Source organism: Choloepus didactylus, chromosome X, assembly GCF_015220235.1.
Source record: "Choloepus didactylus isolate mChoDid1 chromosome X, mChoDid1.pri, whole genome shotgun sequence".
NCBI classification, from domain to species: domain Eukaryota; kingdom Metazoa; phylum Chordata; class Mammalia; order Pilosa; family Megalonychidae; genus Choloepus; species Choloepus didactylus.
Genome location: NC_051334.1, coordinates 826279 through 843758, shown reverse-complemented (window position 1 = coordinate 843758; position 17480 = coordinate 826279). Strand labels below are relative to the sequence as shown.

The following is a 17480-nucleotide window of genomic DNA, read 5'->3' as shown; positions in this document are numbered from 1 at the left end:
TAGATTCACATTTTTTCCTAATTCATTAGTTCCCAATTTTATCTTTTGTTAGTTCATTGTGCTTTTCAAAGTTCCATTCAGTATTCTTTTTCCCTGTGTAACTTACTGAATTGAAAGGAAAGCTAACATATTTTTCATTTTGTTTATGTTTTTAATGCATAGAACATTTAAGAACATGAATTTGCCTTTAAATACACCTTTGGCCTTATCCCAGATGCATCAACAATTTAGTGTTTCTGAGCATCAATGCCTAATAAGCCACCTATTCCACTCTCCTGCTTGTACAACATGCTCCAGTGACACCAGGCTTCTCAGTGAGATCAATGAATGATGTCATTGCTATTTTGTTGTCTTCTTTAACCCAATTTATCAAATGCATCTATTTAAAACTGTTTATTAATGCATTGTGAGCAAGAAAGATAGGATCCCATTAATAATTCTAGGGGGGAAGCAGCCAATATATAAATAAACACATGAATGAAAAAGTAATTTCAGATAAGCGCTCTGATGAAAATATTTGAGGGTGATGTGATCAGGGGCAAATTTTGATGAGCTATGAGTGTTCTTTCCAAGGATATCTTGTTTGGATGGGAGGCTTTCTAATTTCCCAGTGGTCAGGGTTCGTTGCTGCTGACGTGCGTGAGGATAGGATTGTTGTTAATCTTATTATTAACAAATTGGGTGCTTGTATTTGTGTGTGACAGAGAACATATACTCAGAATTATTTCTTCTTTTTTAAGTTTAGGTTAATATTCCTTATGACCTAACCTTTGGTCCTTTTGGTGACACTTGTAGAAACAAAGCATTTTCTACTTTAAGGACTTATGACTTCATTTATATCTGTTAACCAACATTATTGATCATGTGGCTGATATTTGCACCATTTTCACTTATTTATTTCTGTCAGCTTGCTCTGTCAAAAACTGGGAAGCTTGTTAAAGTTTTCCCAAACAATATAATATCTTAGCATTTTAATGTAAATTTTGTGAGTGCATTTTAAGCATCTCTGGATGCTTTGTGATTTGCCCCATAAATATTCATGATGGTAATACCTCCATTGATATTTCATTTTAATTGATGAGTGCTTTCAGAGACTGTCCTTGACTTATTTGAGGATCATGTGTTTGAAACAAATCAAACTTGGTACAATTTTCAAGTACTTTTTTTTTTCTTTTTAAACTTCTTGTACAGTTGAATTGGATAAAGACTTGGAACATTCACTTTTTATATGCGGTTTCTGTTGTATTTATTTACATAATTCATTTGGCAAATTGGTAAGTGTTAATATTTGTTTTCTCAGAGGTTTTGAAATATATGTCAGAGTTTAATGTTTTAAAGTTTGGAATGATTGTGTGAAAGGTGCACAGAAGATTTCATTTAACCATTATTTTCTTTTAAAAACAAATTATGATATTGGAAATATATACCAAAAATTATATATACAGATGCAGAAGACAGAAGCATAGTTTTGAAACAATGTTTCATGTTGTTTTAGGAGTGATTTCTAAATTTTATCAGTGTTTATTACTTTCATTTCTTGATAAAATATGTTTTGTCTTTCTTTTATATACATGATGAACATGAAAACAATGAATATATATACATCTACATGTATATAATTAAAATGTATGACTTTATTAATTTTGATGCAAAAAGAATGAGGGACAGATTTATAATGGGTGGAATTTGCTCTTTAAAGTCAGATTAATGCTTAATTATGAGTTCTGTTCCTAAATATAAAATTTCATATGTTAATGAAAAGATAAAGAGCATCAAGTAAAACCTAGCGTGTATTTTACTAAATAATTGTGATGAGCATTTAAGTTCTAATTATTTCAGTGTTGGCTTTCATTATATTACAGTGTGTGTGACTAATATAAGTTTAGGACCAAAGTTAATATTAAGAGACTAAATTGACAATAGACACAAAAAATGAGTTTAGTGAAATTCTAATGAAAGATTTGCTAAAATGTAAATTATTTACATTTTTTTCTGGATTATTTTCCCCACTTTAAAAAAAGAAACAATACATTTTTCTGTCCTGTGCTAAATGTCCAAGTGTTTTCAACTTCAGGGGGAAAACAATACTGGAATCTTTCAAAATTGTTTTTTTCTTTAACTTTCAAAATTGTGGACCCCATAGTAACCTTCATGGGCCTAGACTCCAGCCCACTCCTTTCACCAATAAGTAAAGGGAGGAAGAACCACATGACTTGAACCCAGTGTTAGCCAAGGTGGTGCCTCCTTGTTCCTAATGCAGGGACGATTTTAATGCCTGTTCCCCAGGAGATTACTTTCCTTTGCTTAAGAATGAGTTTTCAACATTCTATTGGAAAGGGTATTGTTTTGTTTGCTAAAGCTGACAAAATGCAATATACCAGAAATGGGTTGGCTTTTACAGTGGGGATTTATTAACTAGCAACTTTACAATTCTAAGTCTGTGAAAATGTCTAAATTAAGGCATCAACAGGATGATACCTTCTCTAAAGAAAGGCTGCTGGCGATCTGGGGCTCCTCTGCCACATGGCCAGGCACATGGAAACATCTGCTGGTCCTTCTCTCCTGCGTTTCAGATTTCAGGTTTCATTGCTTTCAACCTCTGGCTTCAGTGGCTTCCTCTCTCAGCTTCTCTGGGTTTTTTTCTGTCTTTTATCTTCTTAAAAAGGACACCAGTAAGAAGATTAAGACCTGCTGTGAATGAGGTGGGTCACATCTTAATTGGAATAATCTAATCAGAATGTCCCACCTACAATAGGTCTACACCTACAGGAATGGAGTAAAAGAACATGATACAGCTTCAAACCATCATAGGTATTCGATCAGTAGTCAAAGATAACTTAAATATCAGTCACAAACTCTGTGTTCTCCAGTTTCTAAATTCATGAAATAAAGGAATTAGATGGATGCTGTTGGAAGCAGAATAAAGCCATCTGTGTCCTCACCCCAGAACCTGCTCATATGAAACCTGACATGGAAAGGGGATTCACATTGCAGGCAGAATTGAATATGCTGATCTGCTGACCTTGAAACACACTGACGCCTGCAGATCAGTTTTAGTTTGGAAACGCCCTAGAAAATCCGTGTGTGCTGTTGCTGGACAGAGCTCCCTGATGTCAATCCAAGTGTTTGGAGCACAGCTGGGCATGAGTTTGTTTTGGCCCAAATATTGAACCCTGCTCTGGGATACTCCAGGAGCAAATTGCATTCAATAGAGTCACTCGTCTCAATTCAAGTAGTTGCCTGGAAGCCAGAAGACCTCCTGGTTCTGAAGATCTTCTATCAACTTCTGTCCACATGTCAACCTAGGGATGGGTGATGAAGTAAAAGAAAGGTTCAATTGAGAGGGTTCCATTTTGTACAATGCACCTTTATTGGAACTTCTTTCAAATTCACCATGCTGAGCTCAGATAGCCCATTTTAAAAATTAAGCTAAGTCATGTTTCAAGCTTGAACTTTTAGACATTAACTGGAAACACTGTGAGTTCTACCCATTCTTTATCATCATTGATGGCTCAGTGTCATAGCCAGATTGGAATAGAATGATCAGAGCTTAATCATTTTGCTTCTGTTAATTTTTTTAGTAATGAAGCACACGTTTGAATTTAGCAGAAATACTCTTGATAATGACTTCCTTTAGGCATCATTGAATTTTCTCATTTAGTCAATAATTGCATTAATTTTGTAATGCTTTGTTCAGCTCTCCCTTTCATGTATACACAACCAGTCTTGTTTTTGTAAAACATTAGTTGTCAAAACCATTTATGTAATTTTTGAATATTAGAAAAGTCCATGTTGATTTCCTATCAGCATGTTGTCTTTATTTTACTATGATATATCATTACTTGGGTCTGAAATTTTGATAAATGACCACAACCTATCTGTTGATTCACTCCTTTACATTACAGGAAATTCTTTGCTGGTAATAATTCTGTGGATCTTCCAGAGTCCTATTCAACATTTACAAGTCCTGCCTCTTTATTTGACCACATGGGTGGGATGTAATAACATGTTGGTACAACTATACAGGGCTACAGAATTAAACCAGAAATCAAGGAGATTATATGGGATGTTTTCCCTGTACTTCTTGCTAATACCCTCTGTATATAGGATATCAAAACCTCTGCAACTTCCATGGCTTCTGACACCAGCTGCAGAGACTGCAGTAACTCAGTCAACTCAACTCTGACTTTTCCCAGAGCTGGGCCAGAACTCTACCCAGGTTCAGGGCCATCCTCTCCAAGATTCCCCTTCAGACACCAGTCACAAGTTTGGGGGCCCAGGCCACCTGTACTTCTGACCAACTGTCTACCCATTTGGGGGTTCCCACCACCCCCTCGGGAGCTACAATCTGCTGAACTCAGTGAAAGCATTATGTTTATGATTATGGCTTTATTAGAGTGAAAGGATACAAATCAGAAGAAGCCATAGGGTGCACAGGGCGAGGTCTGGGAGGTGCTCTCGTGCAAGCTCTGTGTCCTCCCCATGTGGAGTCAGAACGGGTCACCCACCTGCCATGGCAGCCATGTATTATCTAAATCACGGAAGTTCATCAGGGTTTCTGGTGTCCCGAGTTGATAGGGGCCTCCTTACTAGGTGTGATGGATGGAATCAGTGCCCGTGTGGTTGGGCTCAATCTGCAGCCCCTGCCTCCTGGAGGTCGGGGAGGTGGGCTGAGATGCCTGATGGGCTGGGCTCAAAGCCCCACGCCCCAAACACCTGGTTGGTCTCTCTGGTGGTGTGGCTGACACACACACACACACACACACACACACACACACACACACACACACTGTCCTGTAACTATCAGGTGTGCTCCTATCACAGGAAATTCCAAAGGTTCAGAGCTTCCTTCCCCAGGAACCTGGGAAAATGACCAGTCCAAGTTTTTCATTATACCATACCCACCTAAAAGTAATTAAAGGAAATTAACAGAGAAGGTGGGATCTCTTCTTGTGAAATTTAAGAACATTTTTAGGGGGGAAAATGTGCCTTTAGTTTCTTGGACTTTTGTAAGAATGTCTTTCACCCATGTAAAACTGAGCCTTACTTTACTTCCTGAAACATCCCTTACATTTACACCGAGCAAGTTTGAATAACTTCCTGGCCCGTGCATTTACATCTCTCTTCTGAAATAATATTTGAAGATGTTTGATTGTTTCCCTCAGTGACCATTTACAGTCTTATAAATTCCTAATTTAAAATTAAATTTTAGAGTTTTGCAAGCTCACAAAAAAATCCTTTTCTATTAAAATCATCTTGTTCTTTTTTTTGTTTTTAAAGTAACATTTTATTTATCAAATAAAAAACATTTCTGAGATGGTGACTAGGTGAGACAAAGAAAAAAACACCTCCGTGGAAAACAGTAGGTAAAAAACCAGAAAGGAACCAGAACACCACTTCCAAAGTAGCACCAGCTGGACAAGTTCTGCTAAAGCCACAGGGAACATGCTTTTGGTGAAACCAGGAGTCTGCATTCTGAAACGAGTGAATGAGTAGGCTGAATCCCTCGGCCATGCTGCATTGGGGGGAAACGGTGGGCTGGACTTTAAAAAAATATATATATATCTATATATATATATAAAAGAAGCCCGGGAACAGCTGCAGATAAGACAGGAGTGGTCTGGACTAACGCCTCGGTGTCTGGGGTGGAGGATACCCCTTCCCACACCCACTGCTGATTGTCTCGGGTCCATGGAAACAAAGGGGTGACGCGCGGCTTGCAGCGGTCTCCCCAGCGGGCAGGGCTGCTCCTGCCCGGGGCGAGCAAACGGCGCAGAGCCCAGCTGAGAAACCCAGCCTCGCGGCCGTCTCCCCAGTGGGCGGGGCTGCTCCTGCCGGGGGCCAAACACACAGCACAGAGCCGAGCTGAGAAACCCAGCCTCCCAGCTGTCTCACCAGTGGGTGGGGCTATTCCTGCCTGGGGCTGAACACACAGCACAGAGCCCAGCCGAGAAACCCAGCCTGACGGGGAGTCTTTCCCGCAGCATCACTCACACAACACAATATCAGCCATGGACAGTGGCCTTGAATACACCCACGGCTGATTGTCCCGGAGCTGGGAGAGCGGAGCTGTGCGGAAAGGGGGAAGTTAACGTGTCCCATTCAACCATCTTTGAAGTGGGCTGGGAACGCCCCTACATAGCCCGGTGGCCCAGGGCTTCCCTGGAGGCCGGTGCTCACTTGTGACATGGCACGGCCCGCCCTCCCCCCCAACAGAGGTCCTGGAAAAACACAGCAGGGAGGGGGGAACTGCTCGGAAATCCCAGGGAACCTACACCAATACCAAGGACTTTTGTGTCAGCGGCAGAGAACAGCCTTAAATTTCCGGGAACACCTGGGAGATTTGATTGTTAAACCTGCCCTTCCTCCCTAACCACTCAGGCACACGCCCCTCATTGGGGGCAGACAGCACCGACAACACACCCAAATTAAGTGCACCAATTGGACCCCAAAAGAATCAGATCCCCACATACCACAAAGTTGGGGAGAACTGACTTGAGGGGAATAAGTGACTCATGGATGCCATCTGCTGGTTAGTTAGAGAAAGTGTATGTCACCAAGCTGCAATTCTAACAAATTAAAGACTCACAGATGCCATCTGCTGCTTAGTAAGAGAAAGTGTACGTCACCAAACTGTGTCTCTGAAAAATTAGATCGATATCCCCCTTTTTTTTTTTTGATAAAACTTGAAAGAACCCTATCAAGCAAAACAAATGCCAAGAGGCCAAAAACAACAGAAAATCTTAACGCATATGATAAAACCAGACAATATGGAGAATCTAGCTCCAAACAAACAAATCAAGATTTCGGAAGAAACGTTATACCTCGCAAAATTAATTAAAGAACTACAATCAAAGAACGAAAACATGGCAAAGGATTTAAAGGACATCAAGAGGACCATGGCCCAGGATATAAGTGCCATAAAGAAGACCCTAGAAGACCATAAAGAAGACATTGCAAGAGTAAATAAATAATAGAAAATCTTATGGAAATAAAAGAAACTGTTGGCCAAATTAAAAAGACTCTGGATATTCACAATACAAGACTAGAGGAAGCTGAACAACATCTCAGTGTCCTAGAAATCCACAGAACAGAAAATGAAAGAACAAAAGAAAGAACGGAGAAAAAAATCGAAAAAATCACAATGGATCTCAGGGATACAATAGATAAAATAAAACGTCCAAACTTAAGACTCATTGGTGTCCCAGAAGGGGAAGAGAAGGGTAAAGGTCTAGAAAGAGTATTCAAAGAAATTGTTGGGGAAAACTTCCCCAACCTTCTACACAATATAAACACACAAAGCATAAATGCCCAGCGAACTCCAAATAGAATAAATCCAAATAAACCCACCCCAAGACATATTCTGATCAGACTCTCAAATACTGAAGAGAAGGAGCAAGTTCTGAAAGCAGCAAGAGAAAAGCAATTCACCACATACAAAGGAAACAATATAAGACTAAGTAGTGACTACTCAGTGGCCACTATGGAGGCGAGAAGGCAGTGGCATGACATATTTAAAATTCTGAGAGAGAAAAATTTCCAGCCAAGAATACTTTATCCAGCAAAACTCTCCTTCAAATTTGAGGGAGAGCTTAAATTTTTCACAGACAAACAAATTCTGAGAGACTTTGCCAATAAAAGACCTGCCCTACTTCAGATTCTAAAGGGATCCCTACCAACAGAGAGACAAAGAAAGGAGAAAGAAATATAGAGAATTTTAACAGACATATATAGTACCTTACATCCCAAATCACCAGGACACTCATTTTTCTCTAGTGATCACAGATCTTTCTCCAGAAGGGACCATAAACTGGGACATAAAACAAGCCTCAAGAAATTAAAAAAAAAAAAATTGAATATACTCAAAGAACATTCTCCAAACACAATGGAATACAAATAGAAGTCAATAATTTTTGAACTATAACTCCACTATTTACTTCCTACATGATAAAAAATACACAAACTCTAAGGACAAATGAGTGGTTCTGAACTCAATGTAAAATATGTAATTTTAGACAACTATATAAAGGTGGGGGACTGAAGGAGTATAGGAACATAGTTCATGTGCCCTATTGAAGTGAAGGTGGTATCAAAGAAAAACAAGATTGATAGGGATTTAAGAGGTTAATTTTAAGCCCCACAGTAAACACAAAGAAATTATCAGAGAATATAACCATAGAGATGAAAAGTAGAGTTTGGGTTAAGAGAAATGGGGGAAGGGGCAATGGGGAGTTAAGAAAGGAGTGTAGGGTTGCTGTTTGAGGTGAAGGGAAATTTCTAGTAATGGATGGTGGGAAAGAGCATAACATCATTCTAAATGTGATTAATCCCACTAATGGAAGTCTAGGGAGGGGGTGGAATGGGAAGATTTAGGCTGTATATATGTTTCCACAATTGAAAAAAGAAAAAAGAAAAAAAAAGACAGTCTAACTAGATGACAATTGAATGCTAAGGATGAACTTGGATGGGATTGGAGGGTGGAGGACAGGTGGCTCAAAGGGACACAGTTGAGACATAAGGAAAAGGAAATATAGAATGTAAGCATTGTATCATTGTTGAATCTCTTATACTTCTTAGCTTTGCTTAATGGAATTACATAAAAGAATGTTCTTGTTCATGGGAAGTACATACGTGAATTATAGTGTATGTTCAAGGATGTGTGCAGCTAACTCTCATATGTTCAGAAGACAGAGAAATATATGATGGATGATAGGGAGGGAGGGAGGGAAAGAAATAGTGATGTGACAGCTTGTTAAAGTTGGTGGATTGAGCTATCGGGGGAGAGGGGTCAGGGTATGATGGAATTCTGTGTATGGGGCTAGTATTGTTTTTGCAACTATTCATGTAACTTTGAATTTATCTCAAAATAAAAAAATAAAAAATAAAAAATAAAAAAAAAACATTTCCAAACAAAACAAAGTAATGGGTACAACAAATATCCTGAAGTAACTTCATTCCTTCCACTATGCTCCTACCATCTTATAAGAATGATTATAAGAATAATCATCTTATTCTTAAATGAACTTAAAACATTTTCAGTTCAATTATCCTTCTATCCTTCTTATAACAATGCAGCTTCAAGAGTGGGATGTGCACAGCTAAACAAATTCTGCAGTAGAGAAAAGCCCAATGATTGAGATTTTGGTCCCCAAATCCAAATGATACTCTCCATTGAGAAGTGTTTTAGGACTAGAGAGAAAGCAAACCAGATCTGCTCTGGTTGTCATATCTGCTTTGAAGAGGGGACTGGGTAAATTACAGGAAAGGAAACAAACATCTGTTGGACTACCATCATTTCCCATGTGTTTAATTCTCTTAACAACTTCAAAATAGATCTTGGAGTCACTGGATACCAAAATTAGAGCCCAAGTGAAGACATTTTGGTTTAGGAAGTTAGGTTACTTTATAAGTGGCCAAGAGAGGACAAGAATTCAGTTTTGTCTTTTTGTAAAGTCCCAGCTGTTGTGACGGTACCATCACTTATTTTTTGTAGAATAGTTATGGCTAACCAGGCGATCAGTATAAATGACCAGTTTGCTGGAATTCACAGGCAAGCCATTGAAACATCTCTCCTGGTTCAGGAAAACTAGGGAGGGTGGAGTTAAAAATATAAAAATAGCACAGTCACTTTAGAAATAAAATTTTTAAAGAAGAATAGATGCTTAAGGCAAGATGACTTTTGATTAAGGTACATAATGGGTTCCTGAAGTGCTTAAATCTAATTATATAAAAAGGATAGAACAAAAGGAAAAATGTTATGAATACAGAGCACTATAATTATTTGCTTTTGTGAGACATAGCACTAATTGCAGACCCTTGTTCATAAAAAAAAGCAAAAGACAGAAGGCAGCTTAGGAAGACGAATATGATCTAAATGCAGTGATCGGCAGGTGGTGGCCACTGACGGGGCAGAAGAAAGGCAAGGAGAACAGAAAGGTAAATAAAGTTCCAGTAGCCTGAAAGAAGAGTCTCAGACTCCTGTAAAAGCATTGTCTAGAAAGTCAGGTACATTTCACAAATTTAGTGGCAGTTTAATACAATTCAGTCATAGTCTATGCCCTCGAGGCATCGTATATTTAATTATGTTTTACAGAGAGTGATGAATCCAAAATTTATGTTTGGCAGTACCCTCAAGAAATCAACATTTCTCTATTACATCTGCTCTGATAATTTGCTCATTTGACTGTACAAATGAGACCGCATCTGACATGGAAATTCTAGCTATGTTGGATTAAAGATTCCAACTCGGCAGAGAGCCTGGAACACTCTCAGACAAGAGCATTTCTTTAAAAAAAAAATGCAGTGTCTTGGAATTGGTTAATTTTCCATTAAATGACAGTGGAGTGGTGATCATGACTGGGGTTTTGTGAGTCACATCCCTTCTTCAAGAAGACATTTTGTGAAAAGGGAACAGAACGTACTATACAGTAAGAAAAAAATCTTAAAGTAACACTCCCTTTGTTTTGAGGGAAAAAATTGCAATTTTAATTTTAAAAGGCATGATTGGAATTCCAAAGCAGTGACAGTGTCTATTATCGATGTGAGAGAAAGTAAGTGTAAAATGGTCATACACATATTGTAATTCTATTGTTGGAGAGGCAGTTCTCAATGTAGACACTAATGCCCTTTGGGCCAGACAGTTCTGTGTTGTTGGGAGGTGTGGGCTGTTTGGCAGCATCCCTGGCCTCCACCTACCAGATGCCAGGATCACGTCCAGCAGTCAGGACAATCAAATATATTTAGACCTTGCTTCTGTGCCCTAGGGGGGCAAAATCACCCCCAGCTAAGAACCACGGTGTTAAAGACGTGAACATTTTTCTTATAATTCTGCTGTTTGGGAGATTTCTTTCTTCTTTTGTTATATTTTTTATCATCTGAAATCTTTCTCCTCTCACATCCTAGAAAATGTAAGCTCTGTGAGAGTAGGGATGTGGTTCATGTTTGTCATACTTGGTTTTAACAAATATTTCTTGAATAAATGAATAATCAAAATAAGTCTATTCATGCTTTTTCTAAGTAGATGAAAGAAGATTGGTTTGATTCATAACATATTTAAATCCCCGTATGTTTTTCGTAAGTTTTGTATGACATGCGTTTTATTGCATGAATTCATGGATGAATTTTATGAATACTATAAATCTTGGTCTTTTGCCTTGTCTCCTCTCCCCATTATCAGTTTAGAAACTCAATTATAGCCATTGTGTGCAAGTTGTGGAAAAATAAATAAGAAGCTTAATAGATATTGTGATTGCTTTGAAATTTGTTAAATCTTTACAAAATATCAAGGCATCTTGTCAATTGAAAGGGGAAAAAAAAAGAACCACATAATTAAAGTGGTTGTTTGGTTTTTCCAATGGGTTGTCAGAGGTTTTAAATGATGTGCTCAAATTTGTGGGAAGGGGAGCTTGGGGCAAGATGGCAGCATAGAGAGGAGTGGAAGCTAAGTAGTCCCCCTGGAACAACTACAAAAAACCAGAAACAACTAGTAAATAATCCAGAATAACTGCGGGGGGACAAACGAGACCATCCATTCATCATACACCAACCTGAATTGGGAGGAATGCCCGAGAACACAGCATAAAATCTGTAAGTAAAACCTGCGGAACCAGGTTGGGAGACCCCCTCCCCCATAGCCCGAGCTGCAGAGCCACGTGGTGCCACAGAGAAGCTCTCTCCCAGCAAGCGAATACAGCTCAGCTGAGCTCCAACTGGGGTTTTAAGTAGCGAGTGTGAACTGCTCACTACAGGTACGCAGCCCCAAAAAACAGACAGAGGCTTTGGGTGACGACTGACCTGGGAGAGCCGGAGGGTTGCCTTGGACTGGGTCTGAAGGGGACTATCTGTTTCTTTTTTGGCTCAGTGGAGAAAGCCCCAGTCATTTTCAGTTTCCAGGGCTGTGACTCTGGGAAGGGTGGAGACACCACAAGCAGAGAGTGAGACCATTGAAATGCTAATGACCTCCACCTGAGGGGTCTCTCTTCTCTGGGAGGAAAGGGGTGGGGCCCTTTCCATTCAGAACCAGACCCCAGAGCCTGGGGGAACACAGCCATACCTCCTCACACCAGTCAAGAATTATAGGCTAACAGGCGTCACCTGCTGGGCAGAAAAGCACAGTGACCCGAGGCATCAAAGGGTGGAGCAATTTTCTAAGACACACCCACAGGGAAACCAGATACTGAATATTTCTTCCCTCTGGGACCTGAGCCTGTTCTGGTCTGGGAAAACCTGATTTGGATAACCAAGGAAACCATGCCTAGACAACAGAAAATTACAACCTACACTAAGAAAAACAAAGTTATGGCCCAGTCAAAGGAACAAACGTACACTTCAACTGAGATACAGGAATTTAAACAACTAATGCTAAATCAATTCAAAAAGTTTAGAGAAGATATTGCAAAAGAGATAGAGGCTGTAAAGGAAGCACTGGACATGTATACGGCAGAAATCAAAAGTTCAAAAAACCTACTAGTAGAATCTATGGAAATGAAAGGCACAACACAAGAGATGAAAGACACAATGGAAACATACAACAGCAGATCTCAAGAGGCAGAAGAAAACACTCAGGAACTGGAGAACAAAACACCTGAAAGCCTACACGCAAAGGAGCAGATGGAGAAAAGAATGAAAAAATATGAGCAACGTCTCCGGGAACTCAAGGATGAAACAAAGTACAATAATGTACGTATCATTGGTGTCCCAGAAGGAGAAGAGAAGGGAAAGGGGGCAGAAGCAATAATAGAGGAAATAATTAATGAAAATTTCCCATCTCTTATGAAAGACATAAAATTACAGATCCAAGAAGCGCAGCGTACTCCAAACAGAAGAGATATGAGTAGGCCTACGCCAAGACACTTAATAATCAGATTATCAAATGTCAAAGACAAAGAGAGAATCCTGAAAGCAGCAAGAGAAAAGCAATCCATTACATACAAAGGAAGCTTAATAAGACTATGTGCGGATCTCTCAGCAGAAACCATGGAGGCAAGAAGGAAGTGGTGTGATATATTTAAGATACTGAAAGAGAAAAACCACCAACCAAGAATCCTGTATCCAGCAAAGCTGTCCTTCAAATATGAGGGAGAGCTCAAAATATTTTCTGACAAACAGACAATGAGAGACTTTGTGAACAAGACACCTGCCCTACAGGAAATACTAAAGGGAGCACTACAGGGTGATAGAAGACAGGAGTGTGTGGTTTGGAACACAATTTTGGGAGATGGTAGCACAACAATGTAAGTACACTGAACAAAGGTAACTATGAATACGGTTGAGAGAGGAAGATGGGGAGCACGTGAGACACCACAAGAAAGGAGGAAAGATAAAGACTGGGACTGTGTAACTTGGTGAAATCTAGAGTATTCAACAATTGTGATAAAATGTACAAATATGTTCTTTTACGAGGGAGAGCAAGGAAATGTTAACCTTGCAAGGTGTTAAAAATGGGGAGGCATTGGGGGAGGGATGCAATCAGCATAAACTAGAGACTGTAACTAATAGAATCATTGTATTATGCTTCCTTTAATGTAACAAAGGTGATATACCAAGGTGAATGCAGATAAGAGGGGGGGATAGGGGAGGCATGTTAGACACTTGACATTGGTGGTATTGTCTGATTCTTTATTCTACTTTGATTTAAGGTTATTTTTCCTTTTGCTGCTTCCTAGCTGTCATTTTTTTGTTTCCTCTTTCTTTTGCCTCTCTACCTTCTTTGACTCTCCCTCCTGCCTTGTGGAAGAAATGTAGATGCTCTTGCTTAGTATGAGCAGAATGTTCAATTAGGATGAACTTAAATGTTTGGAAATGAACAGGGGTGTTGGTAGCAAGATGTGAGAATAACTAACAGCACCGAATGGTGTGTGAATGAGGTGGAAAGGGGAAGCTCAGAGTCATATATGTCACCAGAAGGAAAGTTGGAGGTCAAAAGATGGGAATGTATAAAACTGAATCCTATGGTGGGCAATGTCCATGATCAACTGTACAAATACTAGAAATCACTTCATGAACCAGAACAAATGTATGACAATACAATTAGAAGTTAATAATAGAGGGGCATATAGGGAAGAACTATATACCTATTACAAACTATATACTACAGTTAGTAGTATTTCAACATTTTTTCATAAACAGTAACAAACGTACTGTATCAATACTAGGAGTCAACAATTGAGGGGGGTTGGTTAGGGATAGGGGAGGTTTAGAGTTTCCTTTTCTTTTTTTCTTTTTTCATCTTTCACTTTATTTCTTGTCTGGAGTAATGAAAAGTTTCTAAAAATTGAACAAAAATTAAATGTGATGGATGCACAGCTGTATGAGGGTACCCAGGGGCAAGTGATTGTACACTTTGGATCTTTGGATAATTGTACGGTATCTGAACAATCTCAATAAAAATGAAAAAAAAAAAGTTAAAAAAAAATTTGTGGGAAGGAATTAATAGTGAACAAGCTCCTAAACTTCAAAAGAAAATGAAATAATTAGTGCAGCTGTAGGATAGACTACCCAAAGAAGCTGGAAGAGAGCATGGAAACAAAATGAGGTGTCTGAGGTTCCTCAAGGAAGTATACAAAGATGTGAGGAAGGAGTTCTAAGTGAATCTGAAGCTAGAGGTGGGCAAGGCTCAAGCACCAGAACAAAAATCCCTGCAGAATCTGTGACATAAGGTATTTGTTCAAGAAGGTGTGGACTAAGGAGCTGGCAGAGGTGGTAACTCCAGGCAACTAGTGAAAGTAATGGAAGGTGGGCACAATGCTGGAGACACCCAACAGCAGGTAAAGAGAAGCTTCCCAGCGCCTGTAGAGCAGGGGTTGTGGGTGGGCAGTTAGCCTGCACAGCTGCTAGAGCATAAACCAGCCCCCAGATGGGGGGCTGAGAGGCCAGTTGAAACAGGGGCCGAAGATAATGTCTTCGAAGATGGTCAGGTCACAACTTGGGTGGGGCAGACTGGCCTGGTCTGAGGACTCCACCGGGGGAGCTGTGAGTGTAGCCACAGAGGCCGGTGTGTGCCCCAGCTCCTGCACCTGGCCGCTCTCCCTTGCATCTCACGGTGTGCTTAGAGGCAGCGTGTGCCTTCTGCAGCTGCTGGGGAGCTGACGGAAACTCATCCCTGTTGTGCTGGAGGGAAGGGAGGGGGCAGGAGAATAATGGGGAGCTATATAAAAATCTGAGGTCACTCATAGTACTTATACAATATTCTTAAGAGTATGGTTTATACAGCTGCAATTCCAAAGCGTGTGCACAGTCATTTCTTGTCATTTTTTTTTTTTTATGGATTCCACAATGTTCTGAGAGCAAAGAGGCCTTCCTGGAATTTTTCAGACACGATTCCCTAGAACGGAGCCTGCCCCATCTGCCCATGGCAGTCAATACTCAGATTCCCAGAACCGACAGAACATGATAAGCTGTAGCTCTTACAGAGTGCTGTTTGCTAGGATGTCTGGGTGTGCTGTTAGGGAAGCTTTCTACAAACCTAAGTAATAGTCTTCTCTGACTCTAAACAAATACAGGTGGAGTTGGTGAACAACCCTTCCCAAAATATCCTCTCAGGACGGGACTTCCTGTTGCCATATTTTATTGGTAAACGGCACAACTGAGAGTTTTCCCTTGCTACATTAACTTAATTCTTACTCCTTTCTTCTCCCTTTATTACTTGCTTCCTTCCCACTGTTTTCCTGAAAGGTTCTCTCTATAGACACTTAGAAGTTTGTGCTCATCACATAATTTTCACCTTCTCAGCCTCACTTCCTTGCATTCTGTTCGCTGCACTCTTGGGTCACTGAGCCTACTCGATCCCCCTGCTGTGTTCCTCATTTTGCAGCTGCTCTTATTCTGTGCCCTCATCTCCAGCTGCACCCCCAGCTTCTGCGGGCTTCCTCTCTGCTCCCAGCCGCAGGCTCCTTGGTTCCCTCCCTTCTCTGCTTTCCTCTCTGCCTTAGGGCTTTCTTCTGGGAACACTTCCATAATGCATCCCTCGGGGAGGGATCCTGGGCCCCAGGTTGGTTCTGGGAGAACCTGATACACCCCATCTGCCTGTCCATCTTTGCTTGCATCACCCCATCCTCAGATGTGCATAACTTCCTTTGCTGCTGGAGCACCATCACCTCCAGGACGGTGAGATTCCTTCCCAAACAGAACCTGCTACCTACCCTTGCTCCAAGGCTCCCGACACCTGCTGGGTTCTTTTCAATGGGATGTATACCATTCCCAGATTCATTGTGTGCAAAATCAAATTCATCCAGTCAGATCTCATTTTCTCAAGGGGATTCTGCCTGTTAACCCTTTCCTTCCTCTTCTCCTCTGCTCACAGCCAGAGCAGTGGCGGTACTGAGGTGGGGGAGGGGTGGAGGACAAGCACTTACTTAGCTCTGATGTGCATTTACCTGGGGCCCAGCTTAAAGTTGGGAAGATCCTCTTTTGAACTCCAGATCTTGGGGAGACCTGCCCCCCAGTCTTCAGTCTCTCCTTGCAGGGTGAGGGCTTCACCCAAACCCAAACCCAAACCCAAATTGGTGGTATTTAGCCATTTCTCTCTGAGCCAAAGCAGTTCAAAATCCAATATTCCCTTGACTTCTCTGGAGTTAGGCTATCCCCCCAAATACTGGTCTGACAACTCGCTAGAGGCCTTGCAGCACTCTGATCCGTTTAAGATGTCTTTCAAACATATTTTACCCAGATTTTTTCATTCTTTTCTGTTGAGAGGATTGGCTTGAATGACCCATTCCTGTGAAAAGAATTTGATGATTACTCTTTTTATCCCCATTACTTTAATTCAGACTCCTCTAATCTCTTAACAGAATTACACTAATCTCTAAAGCTGGTTACTTAAGTTGTTCGTTGATCCGACACATTGGTTTCAGAGTTGTTTTCCTGAAATACATCATGAACCTTCATCCTTCTCCACTCAGAAATCATCAAAGTAATCACAAATTCCTTAGGCAGGACAATGAAAGTGTATTTCCAAGATTTGCCCCAGCCTTATCTCCCACAATACTCCATCCTGTAGTTAGCTGATGCTTCAAATAAATGAGTGACATACGTGTTAGCAAGCCCCACACTTCCAGATACCTTTGTACAAACTCTTCTGCCCAGAGGGACTTGTCCTGATTCTTTATGGGCTCCACTCTTTCAGAAGCAAGCCTTGTTCGCCCACGCAGGAGAGCTTTCCTGTTCTCCTCTGCCAAGCCTTTTATATCTTCCATGGTACTTCTGCACACACCTTGTATTTTGATATTGTTAGCACCAGAGCCATTCTATCCTCATTTGTGGGTCCCCTTTTTCACCCCATGGCCCCTATCACAGTGCATACTATATATTAAGTAATCCACCTTCAACCTCAAGATTTCCTTTCTTAACATACTTGTACCTATGCTTTAGTGTATGCCTTTTTAGCAGAGAGGAGAATTTCAACACAGTTGGGTGTCGCTCTTATCACAGTAAATTAAAGAAAAGAGTCAACCAAACTGGGTGCTTAAGAATCACAGGGAGGG

At 40.5% G+C, this 17480-nt stretch overlaps 2 protein-coding genes across 2 annotated transcripts in view; one reads left to right on the top strand and one right to left on the bottom strand.

Moving 5' to 3' along the window:
- STS (steroid sulfatase) overlaps positions 1 to 17480 on the top strand; it is a 646106-nt gene that overhangs the window by 535506 nt on the left and 93120 nt on the right. The gene's annotated exons all lie outside the window — the stretch shown is intronic.
- The window catches only part of LOC119522834 (patatin-like phospholipase domain-containing protein 4), a 115865-nt gene continuing 101088 nt past the window's right edge, over positions 2704 to 17480 (bottom strand). Inside the window, exon 5 of the mRNA XM_037821502.1 lies at positions 2704 to 3302. Within this exon, the coding sequence (XP_037677430.1) occupies positions 3114 to 3302 (189 nt within the window). The 3' untranslated portion in view covers positions 2704 to 3113. The remainder of the gene's footprint in view (positions 3303 to 17480) is intronic.